Source organism: Heloderma suspectum, chromosome 10, assembly GCF_057233095.1.
Source record: "Heloderma suspectum isolate Gila_16-S chromosome 10, 16-S_ref, whole genome shotgun sequence".
NCBI lineage: Eukaryota > Metazoa > Chordata > Lepidosauria > Squamata > Helodermatidae > Heloderma > Heloderma suspectum.
The window spans coordinates 1,378,810-1,395,645 of NC_139467.1; the positions used below are offsets into that span (position 1 = coordinate 1,378,810).

The window sequence follows — 16,836 nt, forward strand, 5'->3', positions numbered from 1 at the left end:
TACTCAGTAGGAAGCTGAGGAAGCTGGGGAAGCCGTTTTCCGCTCTGGTAAAAAGTGGGAAAAGTGGGTGGCAGGGACATATGGATGTAGTGGAGAGATTGATGATTGTGTGAGTGGCTACTGCGGTTTCTGAAGCATACCGTTGACCGTCCGGGTGCCCAGGCCAGTAGCAAAGTGCGTGGTGTGTAAAATCCTCTTGTGTCGGCCAGTGAGACCCCTTACTCACTGACCAATTCCCATTCCCTAATTGTGTCTGTCTTCAATTTAGGAGGGAGGCTATGGATGGTGGGGGAAGCAAACCTTGCACCCCCTTGAGATGTATGTCAAACAAAGAAGGAAAAAGGTTTTTTTAAAAGATTCAGAATAGAGAGAGAAAACAGCAAAAAGCTCAAGGTTGAGCTGAGAGGAAAAAAAGAACAAGATCTGAGGCTGTTTATTAGAAAAATGTTGCAGGACAGTCTGGCTTTTAACAAAGCGTGGGAGCGTGAGAGTGTAAGGCCGAAGAAGTAGCTGTTAGCCTAGCGCGCCGAGAGAGGGGGGGCAGGAAAATTGCCCACAACATTCTGAGTTGTGCAACATCATCACCTCGCCTAATTGAGATGAAATCCCTAAGAAATGGAAACTGAAAATGAAGACCCAGAAGATGAAGGCAAAATAGAAAATAAAGGTGAAGAATCAGCCCCCAGAGCACAGGCTAGACCCCTCTTTGAGTGAAAAGTGTGCCATAAGACTGTCCCAAAGCAGAATGAAGCGGAGAGACCATGTTGAAGATCTCTGTCAAGGTAAACGTGTTTAGCTTTGAACTGTGTTAGAATTGCATAGAGCCTGTAGCTACTGACCATCGGCTATATGATTTCTAAAGAGCGTAACCATTAAGCTTTTGCCGTGGGATTCCCTGCAATGAAGAAATCTCACTGATTTGAGTGTCCAGTGTTACACTGCCTAAGTGTGTGTGCTAAAGAGACCGAGAAACCAGACAGCATGTTCCTGGCCAAGCCAAAATCACGCTACTACCATTCTCCTGAAAGCTGCAATAAACTGTGTAAGCTGGGAGACCCAACCTGATTGAGAAGAGAAGAAGATATTGGAGCAACTGTCTTAAAAAACAATGAGATCTGTGTAGCTGGCTAGCTGACGCTGTCAGTGATGTTACAACTTTAAATTAAGACTGTTTTCCTGTTTGAGACCCCAGCGAAGAAAGCTAACCCGAGTTATTTGTTGCCCGTGCCAAAGCAAGAATTTGGATGCCCTGTACCTCATCGTGTCCTGTTTTGAGCTTGGGATTTACAAATACAAACAAACTGAGAAGCTTGCCTTTAAAGTCCTGCAAATCACCCCACCGCCTCCCCGAAGATTAATGGCTGCTTGAAAAATGCAAGTATAAGGCGATGCCCATCAACCCCCAGCGTCCTGAGTTTCAGCACTCAGTGTTTCAGTGCTTTCGTGTACCAGGTTAGAAGAGAAAAAAAAAAGAGTAAGTTTTTAAAATGTCTGTGAGAGAACCTGACAGAAGTAAAATAAAATTTACAAAGGAGTTGCCCAGGTTAAAGCGTCACGGCTAGAGAGCTGAGCTGTGCCGCTCTGTTTAGACAGAGGCCTTGCTAAAATGTTAAAGGCCCTTGTCTGTCAGAAGGGGTGTAGGGCCACACTTTCCCTTTTTAAACTGATGCAAAAGTAGAGAGCCTTTGCTGGAAACATCGCATCTTCATTGCCCAGAGCCGTCACTGTTTGCCTCCATCATCATCTGGGCTTTTTTGAGACACTCTGCACATGAACTAAAATTTTAAATTGTCAAAGACTTGCCATGGACAGTGCTGTGAAGCTTTTGATAAACTTGAACTCTCATCGCTGTGGACCGTGTGTCTATGTTTGTAGTCAGCTCAGTGTACAGCAGGCTGAGTTTGATCTATAACTTTTAGATTTCCTTCTGCCAGAACTCATGCAGCATAGAGTTGCCGATGCAAAAATGGTGACCTAGAACTCTGCGTGTGTGGGTATGCCCGTCCCTTGATTTTAATGAGCCCTGAGCTTTCAGCCAGAAGACCAGTATGATTGCTGGATCTGCTCCATCATGCCTTACCATGCAAGAAGTGTTTTCCATTCATTGTGTTAAATTGCAGAAAAAGTTTGTTGTATATATTTTATGATTTTTTAGATATCATAAAGTATATGTGATATTTGCAAATTAGTGTTAGTTGCAACTCCAAATGATACTAAGTGTGGTTCCCAATGGATGACAAGAAAAAAAGACAAAAGCAAGTAAAAAAGAAGGAATAGAGAAAGTAGCAGACAGATAGAGAAGAGAGAGGGGAAAAAAAGAAAAGGCAAGAGGCAAAAAAAAAACATTTATAAAAAAGAAGCGTGGCCATAGTTGCCCCCAGGATAAATTAAAAGCAGCTGATTGTGCCTGGAGCTTATTACCTGGGGTAAAGTAGCCACAATAATGTAATAGTTCTTTAAAATGAAGAAAATGTAACTAGAAGGAGAAGAAGAGCCTATCCCAAATGTGAGTCATTGGGACTAGTGTAAGGCAGAAAGGTTTAAGTAAGTGAGTTTAACTTGAAAAAGACAAATAAAGAGACAAGGCTAGTGCATGGAGCAGAAAGTTTTAGGTAAAAAGTTTGAAACATGATCTGCAATACAGGCAGATCAGCAAAGAAAAAAAAAAGCAAAAGAAAGAGAAAAAATTTGTCTTCCCATACTAATAAATAAAAGTGTTATCAAGCACTTTGGGAAGCGAAGTTGTTTACAAGAAGCTGTGCCTGAGAACCAAACACTTCTAGCCTATGCTGAAAATGCTTGCTAGTGTTGTGCTGCCTCATGGGTAACATGTATGGTATAAAAACCCATTTAGCCCAATAGCTCGTGGCTCAGAGAAGCTGTCTGATCCAACCATTAAGTACGCCTGTGTGCTGTAAGTTACCCAATAAAGTCTCCTTGTAAGTAAATCCCCCCCTCGCTGGAATCCCAAAACACAAGTGGGGCTAGAGCGCCTCACCCAGTATCAAACCCTGCTGTTAAAAGCCATGAAAGCAGGTATGAAGAAGTCATTTAATATGACCAAAGTGTCTAAAGTGCTGCAAGGTGCCACCGAGGCCCCAGAGCGTACTTGGAGCGTCTTTCAAATGCCTATCGCCAGTATACCCCCCTCAACCCAGAGGCCCAAGAAGACGTGGACGAAAGAAGAAAAGAAGAAGACCCGGCAGAGGCAGAAGATTCTTAAAAAAGAACCAGTGTGCCCAGCGTGGACAAGATAGACATTAGTGGCATGAATGCCCAAATAAAATAAATCAAATACACAAAGGAAAAAACCAAAGGGGCCAGAATGGGCGAAGAGGGAGACAGCTTGAGAGGGGCCGTGACATTGACTGTGAGGGGCCGTGACATTGACTTCATAATTGACACTGGAGCAGCATCAAAGGCAAGCAAACCTTAGCCTTAAACAAGAAGTTCAAACACTGAGCAAAGTTCTTCAAGCCCAGCGTCGCTTTGTCTTAAAAAAATAAGCCATTCCCATCACAGAAGCTCATCCTTTCCAACCAAGAGTTAAAGTATGAGTTAAAGAGGGAAAAATAACCCTTTGACTCCCAGATGGAGAGGACTGAAAACTGTCATACTTTCCACCCCCACAGCTATGAAAGCAGCTGGAGTTAAACCCTGGATACATAGGACACGAGTCAAGACAGCGAGAGGGGGAGAGTAGACTGTAAACAAAAATCCTGAAAATCCTTTAAAAATCATTCTGAAAAAGCAGTAAGAAGACTCAGGCTAGACCTTACTGTGGACACACCGGGAAACTGTCCCCCTGCGTACGGTCAGACCTGCAACTAGAGAATTGAAGAAGGGGACTAGACCCTACTGCAGCTTGCCAGGTGAATAGCTGCCCAGCGTACGGTCAGATCCCAAAGAAGATCAAACATGCGTGTTGTAGTGTTAGTAGTGTTGCATTGTGTCTCCTTAATAAGGTGCAAAAGGGGGGGTCTGCTCCTGAAAAAAGAAGTTTGTCCCAGTGATTTGCTGATAATTACTGGCTTCACCTGGCTAACATCACGAGAGTAAAACATTTTTGTTTGCCAAGAGGTATACCTGCAAACAGGCTTATTAGCTCTTGCTTAATACCTGTCTGTAGACATCCTGGGAAAATTCAAAAAGATACCATGTTAAGAGTTTATGGTGTAAGTTTAACTTATTCCCAAAATGCTAATTGGGGCGTGGTTGCAAAGATCCTACCCCCTACAGAGTTCACTCTACGCACCCCCATCGTTGCTGAAACAAATGCTACGTGTGCACGAATGCTTAATTGTCAAAAATTTTCCAGAAAATATAAAGCTATCCCTGGCCCCCTTCCACTGTAATAAAATTCAAAACATATCTTTTAATAATGCCCACATACTTTTGCCTCATGGATGGTTTTAGACATGTAGTTCCCGCACTTGGTCATTCATTCCTGCCAACTTGTCTAATAACCACCCATGTTGCCTCAGCCGCCAATTGAACTGGTGCCAATTCTTCCCCTGTAGCCCGAGAAAATCCGTCGACGGCAGCCTCGAGCACTCCAACTAACTAAAAATTGTAATAGTCATGTGCAGTTATATTCTGACTCAGAAAAATTGGCCTTAGCAATGTCACTGGTTAGGGTTCCAGGTTTAGCCTTGGCTAATGGTCTAAAGATCAACCTCACGAGCATTGTCATTGTTAAATAAAGAGTTGCGTGATCTAAGAGGTGCAGTTCTAGAAAATAGAGCTGGTATAGATTACCTCTTCCTTCTTCATCATTTAAGTTGTGAGACACACCAAAAGCTCTGTTGTTTTAACTTAACTGATAATGGCAATGCTGTAGATGAACAGATCAACAAGCTGCACAATATAGGAGCTAACAAAACAATAAGACAAAACAATTAGCTCAATTAGTTGACCCCTTGGCTTCCAGATCTTAGCTGGCTTAAAGCATTGTTCATCCTAATTCTACCAGTGTTGTTCATAAAGATACTGTTATGTCTCTGCGTTCCTTGTCTTATGCGCTGTTTAACCAATCTGTTTTATGTCTCAGCTAATAAAACTGCTGCCCTCTACGCTCTAATAGCCCAACAAAAGGCTAAGTAATATGTATGTCACAAAAAGCTTTGTATGGTTATCAAAAATGCTATAATTGTAATGAAATTATGCATTTAAGGGGGGAATGTAGCAGCCATATTGGGGGACAGACTAAGTAGCCTCATGCAGTCTCATGCTTCATGTTCTTGCTGAGCTCTTTCTCCCTTAAATATATTGTTGTAAGCTGACGAGACACAGGAATTCTTATCTTGTCAAAGGTCATACAATTGTATATCTTGTTCTCTGCTGTTCTCTTCTGTTCTCTCCTTATCATGGCTACCCTATAACCCAGTTCTTGTATTATAAACAATAGTGCTAAGAGAAGAAATGTTGAGGATTGCAACCCCATGCGTGAGGGAGAGGAGGAGCCGTTTCATATGTGTCACAATGTCTATAAAACCAATGTGTTGATGTAAATCGGGGCTTCTGGCTCTTTGGAAATGATTCCAGCCTTAAGCCCGCACGTTAAATAAATAATCTCTTTTTCCTTCACTCCGTGGTCTCTCTGACTCTGGGTTCTGCAACAACAGGTCGGAATTAAGATTGCTGGGAGAATTATCAACAACCTCCGATATGCAGATGATACCACCCTAATGGCAGAAAGCGAAGAGGATCTAAAGAGCCTCTTGTTGAGGGTGAAAGAGGAGAGTGCAAAAGCTGGTTTGAAACTCAACATTAAGAAAACTTAAGATCATGGCATCTGGCCCCATCACTTCCTGGCATATAGAAGGGGAAGAAATGGAAGCAGTGACAGATTTTACTTTCTTGGGCTCCAAGATCACCGCAGACGGTGACTGTAGCCATGAAATTAAAAGACGCTTGCTCCTTGGGAGGAAAGCTATGGCCAACCTAGACAGCATAGTAAGAAGCAGAGACATCACCTTGCCGACAAAGGTCCGTCTAATCAAAGCTATGGTTTTCCCAGTAGTAATGTATGGCTGTGAGAGCTGGACTATAAGGAAGGCTGAGCGCCGAAGAATCGATGCCTTCAAACTGTGGTGCTGGAGAAGACTCTTACCAGTCCCCTGGACTGCAAGGAGGTCAGATCAGTCCATCCTCAAGGAAATCAGCCCTGAGTGCTCATTGGAAGGACAGATACTGACGCTGAAGCTCAAATATTTAGGCCACCTAATGCGAAGAGAAAACTCTCTGGAAAAGACCCTGATGCTGGGAAAGACTGAAGGCAAAAGGAGAAGGGGACGGCAGAGGATGAGATGGCTAGATAGCATCACCGAAGCAATGAATATGAACTTGAGCACGCTGTGGGAGAGAGCGCAGGACAGGAAGGCCTGGCATGCTATGGTCCATGGGGTCACAAAGAGTCGGACACGACTCTTTGAACGACTGAACGACAACAACAAGGTGCTGTTTTAGGTTGGGGCTGTCTGTAGATGTGAACAGGCCTGCCACCCAAGGCTGGTGAGAGGGAAGTGTTGTTGACCAGGATGGTCTGCGGATTACGGATGAAATGTCTGAGTGCTTTTAGCTGGGAAATGGAAGCTATGTTCTGCTACTTTCTCTTCTGGGTCTGTCCTGTAGTAGGTTGTTCCTCTGACCTTGTTGGTCTGTCTTTTCACTTCATGGGTATTGGGTGGGAGGTAGGGTATTGTAGTTCAAGGAATGCCTGCTTCAGTCCTTAAGCTGGGCAGAAACTGAACAGATACAGTTGTATTGTAGGGCTTGGCTGTAAACAATGGATTTTGGAGTGTGTTCTGGGTGGAAGTTGGAAGCATGTAGGTTTGTGTAGTGGTCAGCAGGTTTCCAATATAAGTGGGTGTTTATATGCCCAATATAGTGCCATCCAGAACGTGAACCTGCTGCCTGGGCTCTAGGCTCAGCTCGATGGAGGGGTGAACGCTGTTCTAGGCTGCCCTTGTGTTTCTGGGCTGCAGGCAGCACCCCACTCTGTGTGTGGGTGGGTGGGTGGGGGGTCAATGGTGGCACCAGAGCAGCGGGCCCTTGGGCAAGGTTCTGTGCGCAGGTGGCCCAAACTGGCTGGACTGGTAGGAGTAGGGCAGCAGCCCCCGGCCTGAGACCCAGCGCTGGGCCCGGAGGCTACGCGGGGAGCTTGCTGCGCCCCTAGAGAACAGGTCGGGCCGCGCGCCCAGAGCGCCATCCGCGAGCGCCCGCCCCCTGCCGCCGCACCTGAGCGCCTGCCAGGTGAGGCCTCAGCCAATGAGAGCGCGGCTGTCCCGCGAGCCCACCAATGACCGCCAAGCATCCTGCGCCCGCTGCCGGCGGCGTCCGGGCTCCGCAGCCGGGAGAGGCGAGTCCGGCGCGCCGCGGGACCTCGAGCCGCCGATGGAGCCCCCCCGGCCCCGCAGGCAAGTCTCCTTCCCGGCCCCGCTGGGCAGGGGTGCGCAGGAGTGACTCCCCCGTGCTCAGGGGAGGGGTGTGCCCCCGTCGGTGGGGGTGCGGGGCTTGGCTCGCCGGTTCAGGGCAACATCCCTCGGGCGGGGACCCTTCTCGGGCCGAGGGCGGCTGGCCTCGAGTTCCCCGGCGTCTCGACGTCAGCTCCTCGTAATCGTACCCGGGACTTTATTCCCCAGGAGGTCATAGCAGTTATTCGCAGCAGGTCCCCTCCTCCGCGGTGGCGCTGGCGTACCCCCGCTTCGGCGGAGCTCCTTGCTTGCTTCTCCGAGCGTCGGTGGCGAGGCCAGCGCGCGGGGAGGCTTCCTGAGCGCGCGCCCCCGCCCCTCGTGCGCGCGGCTTCTGTGTCCGGCGGGCAGTTCATCTGGGTTGCGGGAGCTGCGCACCCGACGATCCGTGCCCCGACCCCCGTCTGGGCCGCCGAGCCTCCTGCCCTTGCCGCTGCTCGCCCCTGAATCCCGCCTTCCTGGTGGGGGAGGGGCGGCAGAGCGGGCGGGGAAGCCCCCTCCCTTCGCGCGCGGACGGCCGGGGGATGGGCGAGTCACGGCCAGAGGCTGGGGCGGCTGCCGCTGGCCTGGGCGCGCCCCCTCGGCGCGGCGGGTCTTGGAGAGGGAGGACGCCCCCTCGGCGCGGCGGGCAGCAGCGCCGGGCTGCTTCCTTCTCCGGCGTCGCCGAGGGGCGTCGCCAAGGCCACTGACCGCAGAGCAGCTCTCGCCTGCCGTCTCTTAAGCGCGGACGAATGCGGGGCGGGGGGCCCATCTTGGTGTCCCAGGGCACTCGGTTCTTCTGGGCAACTGCTGCGCTTGTATCGCTTAAATTTTACAAGGCTCGTCAGCCATCTTTCAGGGTAAGCCTACTCGCCACAGTGCTCCTGTGCTCATATGTTCACTTCTTAAGCGGAGATGCTGTGCGTAGGTTGGAGGAAGGTGTCGGAGATCTTTGTGGCCCTAGGCAGATGTGGCCAAACAGCTTGCACGAGCTTCGCTGGAACTTTGGGAACCCTCTTGAGCTGTCCTTTGGCTCACCAGCTAATTCATGGGTGGCGAATTGTGGCCCTCCAGGTGTCCCATGATCCCTCACCAGTGGCCATCCTGGCTTGTACTGATGGGACTTGCAGGCCAAAACATGTGCAGGGCCGCAAGTTGCCCACTCCTGGTGCTAACTGGATCTTGCAGCCTGAGGGAACGTCCTCCGGTCCAGCAGTGCTGACGGAGCAGCAGCGGTAGCACCTCTCCAGCCTGGTGACAGTTTGGCCTACCTCTCCCCTGACCATTGGCCATGCTGGTGGAGCTACAGTTCAAAACATCTTGATGGCACCCAGCAGCTTGGGGAAGGCCAGCTGTGTGAGGTATAGAGCAAGCTGGAAGGAAAGCTGCCTCAGCACAGAAGGTATGCAGCCTGCAAATCCTGCTAGCGCCCCTGGGAGAAGGAGGATTTCCTTCAGAGGCCATGAACACCTGAGGATGCTTCCCTTTCCCCACATCTTGAAAATCTGTACAGCAAGGCCATGGCCACAGCCACCCATCCTTGGCCTAGACTGCCCACGCAGCAGAACGAGGTGGTAAGGTAGACTGCTCCGCTTCAGACTCTAGGCATCTGTGGGCAGGACTAGGCAGGGGCTTGAGCACAGGGGAACATTTGTACCCCTATGCTACCCATGCCTTGTAAAGAGAAAATCAGCACAGCTGGTGAGGGGATGAGCCAGAACATTTTTTCTTCGTGTGCTAGTTTTCTATCTTTGAGGAGTTCTTCATAAAATCATAGAATAGTGGGTTGGAAGGGGCGTACAAGGCCATCAAGTCCAACCCCCTGCTCAATGCAGGAATCCAGGTCAGAGCATCCCTGACAGATGGCTGTCCAGCCTCGTCTTGAATGCCTCCAGTGTGGGAGAGCCCATTGCCTCTCCAGGTAATTGGTGCCATTGTCATATTGCTCTAACAGTCGGGACGTTTTTCCTGATGTTCAGCCGGAATCTGGCTTCCTGTCACTTGAGCCCATGATTCCGTGTCCTGCACTCTGGGATGATCGAGAAGAGATCCTGGCCTTCTTCTCTGTGACAACCTTTCAAGTACTTGAAGAGCACTATCATATCTCCCCTCAGTCTTCTCTTCTCAAGGCTAAACATGCCCAGTTCTTTCAGTCTCAGTTCATAGGGCTTTGTTTCCAGTCCCCTGATCATCTTTGTTGCCCTCCTCTGAACCCTCTCCAGTTTGACTGCATCCTTCTTCAAGTGTGGTGCCCAGAACTGGACACAGTACTCCAGATGCGGCTTAAGCAGTGCTGAGTAGAGGAAACTAGTACTTCCCGGGATTTGGAAGCTATGCTTGTATTAATGCAGCCCAAAATGGCATTTGCCGTTTTTGCAGCCATATCACATTGTTGGCTCATATTCAGCTTGTGATCAACAATTCCAAGATCCTTCTTGCCTGTAGTGTTGCTGAGCCACATATCCCCCATCTTGTAACTGTACATTTGGTTTCTTTTTCCTAGGTGCAGAACATGGCATTTCTCCCTTTGAAATGGCATTCTGTTGTTTTCTGCCCAGCACTCCAGTCTATCCAGATCACTTTGAATGTTGTTTCTGTCTTCCAAGGTATTAGCTATCCCGCCCAATTTTGTGTCATCTACAAATTTGATCAGCATTCCCTGCACCACCTCCTCCAAGTCATTAAGAAAAATGTTGAAGAGCACTGAGCCCAGGACTGAGCCCTGCGGTGCCCCACTCATTACCACTCCCCAGTTGGAGATCCCATTGATAAGCACTCTTTGAGGCCGATTCTGTAGCCAACTGTGGATCCACCAGATCGTTGTTCCATCTAGCCCACTTTGCGCTGGTTTGCTCATCAGGATATCATGGGGCACTTTGTTGAAAGCTTTGCTGAAGTCGAGGTATATGATGTCTACAGCATTCCCATGATCCACAAGGGAGGTTACTTGATCAAAAAATGAGATCAGATTCATCTGGCAGGATTTGTTCTTGACAAATCCATGTTGGCTTTGAGTCATCACTGCATTGTTTTCAAGGTGCTTACAGATGGATTGCTTTATCCTCTGCTCCAGCATTTTCCCAGGGATTGATGTCAGACTGACTGATCTGTAGTTCCCAGCTTCCTCCTTTTTACCCTTTTTGGAGATAGGGACATTAGCCCTTTTCCAGTCATCTGGCACTTCCCCCGTCCTCCATGATTTCTCAAAGAGAATAGACAGCGGTTCTGAGATTTCTTCTGCCAGTTCCTTTATTACTCTAGGATTACTCTAGGATTTTCTTATTCAAAAAGTTATTCTCTCCTTACCCACCTGCAATAATAGTCCTTTCTAGTACAGTCGTGGAGGTGTAGTGGTTTGAATGTTAGACTAGGACTGGAGGGGCCTGGGTTCAGACATCCAGCCAGCCATGAAACCTGTTGGGAGATCTTGGGCCAGGCTCGCACGTTCAGCCTGACCAAATCCAGAGTTTGTCTGAGGATAAAAGGGCAGCAGGGTGGGGGAGGCATGCATGCCACTCAGGTAACTTGGAGACAAAGGCAGGATAAAGATGGAATAAATACCATTTTAGCCCCCGATTCTGCTGCGTGCATGGACCCAGCCTGCCTTGCGTCAAAGCAGATCCGAGAGCACGTGCAGATGTGCTGACGCCTGCAGTCTTAGTAACTCAAACAATGAAGCTCCATATAGATGTTCAATATGGGCGGAACATGTGTTTCTCTTCCCCAAACTACATGAGCTCATGCCCAGAGGCAGTTCCTAGTCCCACAGAGAAGTTCCCGTGCATGTACAAGGGTGTGTGTGCTGGCTTTCTCGGACATTTAAATACAGGCACAGGACCCACCCCCCCAGGCAGAGTGAGGAAGCTGCCTCAGGCAGCCAGATGCTTGGGAGCGGTGAGGCGCTGGGGAAAAGGGCTGCTTGTGCCACCCTGCCTGCCCTGTGCCCCTCAAACTAGGGGCACGGGCGGGCGCTGGCCCTGCACCAGTAATGAAGTATGATTCAACTGCCACTCCAGTTGACTTCAGTATGGGGAAGAGGGCATTTTAACATTTGCCTCAGGCGGCAAAATGTCTTGGGCTGGCCTCACAATGCACTTAGCTCAGCGGTCGTGTCTGCTACCATGGTCTTGTCACCACCACCCCCCGCACACTTGTATCCCAAACGAACATGTGTAAAGTGGCCCTAGTTCCATGCAGTCAGCATTATCCAGCCCCACATTGATTGGTTGTTTTCATTGATCTTGTGTAAGTTGCTTTTGCAGTAGGAAGCAACAAATAAGTGTAATAAATAAATGAAAGAACCCCTCGTATGGGTGCCCTCCACACAGTGGCGCATCTACTATGCAATTCGGAGAACTATAAATGAGTTTGTGCACATTTCTGTTGAGGGACAGGATGGGGTTATTCCTCGTAGATGATCAAGCCTTGCAAGGAATCCCACAAACGTTACTATCCTGACCACGCTAGGAATTCGTTGCACATCAACCACCTGAAAAGGGTGTGGGGGGAGCCAGTTCAATTGTTCTGCCTGGTCACCTACAGGCAACTCCTAGTCTGCAAGCCTGGGCTTCCCTCTCCATAATCCTGTGTCCATGGATGCTTGCAAGGGGTGAATCTCCAAGGAAGATAACCTGGAGAAAAGAAACCGATTCTGTTCTTTGTATCCTACCTTTCCATCCGCAAGGTGGATAACAATGGTGACATCTCTGCAATGGCTGAGCTGTGTGTGGTTAGAATCATAGAATAGTAGGGTTGGAAGGGGCCTACAAGGCCATCGAGTCCAACCCCCTACTCAATGCAGGAATCCAAGTCAGAGCATCCCTGACAGATGGCTGTCCAGCAGCCTCATCTTGAACGCCTCCAGTGTGGGAGAGCCCACTGCCTCCCTGGGGAATTGGTTCCATTGTATTGCTCTAACAGTCAGGAAGTTTTTCCTGATGTTCAGCCGGAATCTGGCTTCCATTCAGATTCCATTCTGGAATCTGGTTTGCATGCTATGTGTGTTAAGTTCTCCTCACACATGCTGATTTGTGTCTTCCATCATCCCCCAGCTCCAGGGAGACCAGGGCTCTCGGCATCAAACGCAAGACCTTTGAGCAGGACCATGACTCTGCCAAGAGCCCCAGCTGCATGTGCCACTCTCTGCTGCTCACATCGCTGAAGGAATATCTTGTGTCGCCCGCACTATGTACCGAGGAGATCCGCCGATTTGTGCTGCTCAAGAACACCATCAAACACCTCAAGGAAAACGACACCCAGCCCTTGAGCCAAGGGGATCGAGAAGAGGTCCCCCAGCAGCTCCCCCGGGGGGCTCCACCTTCCCATGCCTCAAGTCCAGGTCCCTGGCCAGGCTGTGGTGGCCCTGGAAGTGCAGCCCCTCTGTTGGACCCAGAGGAGCAACTTCAGCGCGCAGTGGGCCATGCGCAGATGGAGATGTCTGGTACACACAGCAGCACCGGTGCGGCATCAGCCTTCCCCACCCCTGGCCAGGATGTGGGGAAGGAGGCTGGCGACCGAGGCTTAGCTGACCTGCTTCTGGATTCATTCTTTCCCAGCGCAGGCGAGAGCTTGTATGGAGGGGCTCTGCAGCAGGGTCCCAGCACTGCTTCCCACAGGAGTGCAGCTGGCCCTAGAGCTGGCGCTGATCAGGCTTTCGGCTCCTCCTCTGGTGCAGCTGCGAACCCACAGCAGGAGGCTGGTGCTTGGGACACCTTCTTCCAGGAGGAGCTCCTCTCCGAGTCTGTGTCTGGGGGCTTCGAGGCCTTCACCTCCAACTACCTAAGTAACCTGCCTTCAGATGATCTTTTTGCAGACATCGATACTTCGGAGTTTGAGAGCGTCCTGCCGAGTGATGGGCAGCCCAGTCCAGTCTGTGCAAACCAGGGGGCATGCGAGAACCCACAGGCTGAGGCCCTGCACTTTCTCAGTCAGAATGCAAGAGGCACGGGGGACCTTAGCAGTTCCGAGGGGCTTCTGCTCGGCTTCTAAACAAATCCACTCAGCCTCTCTGGATCACCTGGATGCTGCAGTCACCAATGTTTACGGGTCAACGACCCCGCCCCCCAATACAATTTCCCAAAGTAAAAGGGCTGTTTACAGTTTTTACAGTAGTAAATTAAGTAGTTTATTCTTGCAATACTGGTGTTTATCCTTCTGGAAAGGATGCAAATATGTGACTGAACATTTGTTTGCTACAAGTGCAATATGTTACAGTCCGTGGGTAGGAGGGAGTGAATCTGAGCAGCGAAAAGAGGACTGGTCATCGCTAGCGGGGCTCCCAGCAATATCTGGAGCAGGAGGCTAGAAAGGGGCAAGCCTTACCTCAGGAAGGGGGCAGCGCCGCTTCCCCACAGCTGGCAAGTCTCCCTGTACCAAAGCTTGTTTCCTTGAAGAAAAGCTGCTGCTGCTGCTGCTTTTAGCCAGCCCTTGATCTGGCATGCTGGACTCCGAATCCCTGCTTTGCTACCTCTGCCAAGCGTGCGGCTGGCTTGGCCGAAACTGCCCTAGAATTGCCTTTCAACTGCCTCTTGGACACTGGGGTTGCACCCCAGCAATGGTGCTTCTGCCTTCTAGCATTCCTGGACCTGCTCATGGCTGCATTCTGGCTGTTTTTGGTTCTGGCTGCATAACAGCTGCTGCACATTCTGCCTGGGAATGGCCAGTGGTCAAGAGTGTTCTGGTAGCCATTGCACTTTTCTGAAGTGGGTGCTATTCTTGGCTGCCCAAGATGTGCCCATTGTGGGAATTTGCACTGGAAATGGCGTGTTGCTGTGCTCTGGCGTTTGCTCGGGTGTGTCCGTGTCGCAGACAGGGAAGGAGCTGAGCTTCTCATTTCCCAGGATAGTTGTTCCTCCTGGGATGCTGAATTGGGAAAGGCAGCTGGGACCCATATCTGTGAGTGCTGTGTGCATCTCAGCATTTCTCTTGGAAAGAGTCTGAATATCCCATGTTGACCTTCATTTATTAAAGGGCAGGCAACTGGGGGGGCTCTGGAGACCAGTTTCAATCCCCAGGGACTGCACCCCCACAGCACACAGCTGAATGCTGGCGGCGGCAGCGACCCAATTGGCGGTACCACGACAGTGGCCTAAAAGGCTAAATTTGACTTTTTTCGGCCACTGAACTGCCACTTGTTTTGCTGCTGCCCCTGCCCCCACAGCAGCAAATCCAGCCAGATGCAGTCTGTGGGCCGTATGCTGCCACCCCCCCCCCCCAGGTGAAGCCTTGCTGAAGGCGTACACCCTTTGCCTTTCTGCAGTTTGGTGCCCTGTTGTTCCTTCCCCGTCGGAGGTCCCACCCTGGTCCCGCTTCATCTAGTATAATCCAAATTGCTTCCTCATTAAATCTATTAAGAACAGAAGAGCCTTGCTGGATCAGACCAAGGCTAGTCTCTGTTCCCAAAGTAGCCAGCCAGCTGCCCCAATGCCTGCAACAGTCTAAGAATGCAATTTCACCACGGTACTTGGTGTTCCCTGGCATACTGCCTCTGGCAGCGGAGGGCATCTATGCGTTCTCATCGCAGCCCTTTCTGCCATGAATGTGTCCAGTCTTCCTTTAGAGCTGTCCAGGTTGGTGGCTGTCATCACGGCTGGCGGCAGCAAATTCCACAGTTTATCTGTGCTCATTGAGCTGTGGCTGGGAGCCCCAAAGTGAATTGGCCAAAGTGCAAATACCCCTTCTAGACGTCAGGATATCTGCGTTTGATTAAAACTTGAAGAAAACCAAATGTGTTGCTCTCTTGCCAAAGTTGTTAGTAATAAGCTGTTAATAAGTGTAATAAATTATTGCCAAGTATGTTAAAGGGGAGGTGGGCAGGCTGGGAAGTCAGTTACTGGGCAAGCTCCCCCTCCCTCCTCCCTTCCCCAGAGAAGATAACACTGTTATATGCGTGTTCTTTGCAGGCGGCTCTGGTTTCTCCTCCTAGCCAGATCCAGGCCCCAAGAGTGCCGGGGGGGGGGGGCAGCCACCCACCCAGTCCACTGAAGCTGCTTTCTGCTGGGCCTCTCCCTGGCAAAGAACCATGACAGCTCAGAAATCCCACAGGGTGTGGGGGATGGGCAGAGGGTATGGATCTTCTGGGCAGTGTAAGTCCTGCACAAGTAGTAGGCTCTGTATGTCCCATAGTGCCTTTGCCATAAAGTGATGTGCACACCTGGACCCTGGGTGCCTCCTTACGTTCATACAAATTGCAGCTGGGGCTGCCTGCGAACTTTGCCCCAATTCCCAAAGGTCTCACATCTGTTATTGGTATGCCTGTAAACCGGTGGGGTGTGCCACCTCCCCAGATGGCTTGGGGGCTGGAGAAGTCTCCTTCCTGTTGTTGGAACAGTGATTGGATCGGCCTCTGATTGTTTTCAGAGAGGATCTTGTAAAAGCTATTACTGAATTGCCAATAAATCTAATTAAAGTTAGTCTGAATGACTTTTCTGTGTCAGAGGTTCTGTGCATATTCACTCATGCCTGCCTGCCTGTGTCCTACCTAGCACAGGTGCAAACGTGGGCCAATGGAATCGTGTGTATGTGGGCGGGGGGAGGCGGTTCCAGGAATAGCCGCTTGTAGCTTTGTGTTTCTTTTGGTGCCCCTCTTGCAGGTAAGTTGAGGGTAGCTGAAAATAATAAACCATTTCTCCTCAGAGGAGAGGTTGGGCATTGCTCTCTTTGGGCCCCTGCTTGGGTTGCTGACCTGTTCTGGGAGCAGGGGGCTGGGAGCAACTGCAGTGTGCCAGACCACCTCCGTGCCAGTGCTCCACAGATGAAAAGACATAAGCTGAATTGGCAATTATCCCAGCTAGGGCTTTTGGAGTCTACTGAATGTGACAACTCAGCTCTGCAATATGTGCAACAATAGCGGTGCCTCTGAGCATTTACAGAGTGCCTTTGTCACTCCTCTCGCTCCCATATCTCATTGGTAAGGGCTTCTCAAGACGGGCTGCCTGTTAAGAAGTTACCTGAGATGCATGCAGAGTGCAGCCTCCTCCGCTCCTGGCTACCGTGCAGATGCGCACGTCTTACAGTTTCATTTTTAGCTACAAGTTGTGTTGACTTTCCCTGAAGTCATGTGCACTTTACTTGAGCCCAGGGTGTGATCTCCTGCTTGGAGTTGCAAACTTCCTGTCCTGCCTGAAAGCAAAGCAGAAAAGCAAAATAAGATGTCTCCTTTTTGATCTGCTTGAGAGGGAACGCACCTGGTTAACTAATTCAAGTGAAAGTATCTCCAACCCTCCACCATCCGTCAGCTTCAGAGGAGTGGCCATATAATTCCAAGCGTACTATTTGTAATCCACATCTGTATTGTGCCTAGAGAGTGAAGTCAAGTGGGCCTTAGGAAGGGTGGAGATGACAGTATTCCAGCTGAGCTATTTAAAATCCTAAAAGATGATGCTGT

The 16,836-nt window shown here is 49.9% G+C and overlaps 1 protein-coding gene across 4 annotated transcripts; it reads left to right on the plus strand.

Moving 5' to 3' along the window:
* Nucleotides 1-15,872, plus strand: LOC146337397 (uncharacterized). 4 transcript variants are annotated; one of them, XM_084814533.1, is made up of 3 exons: nt 1-1,474; nt 3,633-7,418; nt 12,503-15,872. In XM_084814533.1, the coding sequence occupies exons 2-3, from the start codon at nt 7,270-7,272 to the stop codon at nt 13,437-13,439; spliced, it is 1,086 nt and encodes a 361-aa protein (XP_084670659.1). In that variant the 5' UTR covers nt 1-1,474; nt 3,633-7,269; the 3' UTR covers nt 13,440-15,872. The 4 variants fall into 4 exon arrangements, with proteins under 4 accessions (XP_084670659.1, XP_084670660.1, XP_084670658.1 ...); XM_084814534.1 differs by having other exon boundaries at nt 1-782; nt 5,625-7,418; XM_084814532.1 differs by having other exon boundaries at nt 1-7,418.
* The last annotated feature ends 964 nt before the right edge of the window (nt 15,873-16,836 follow it).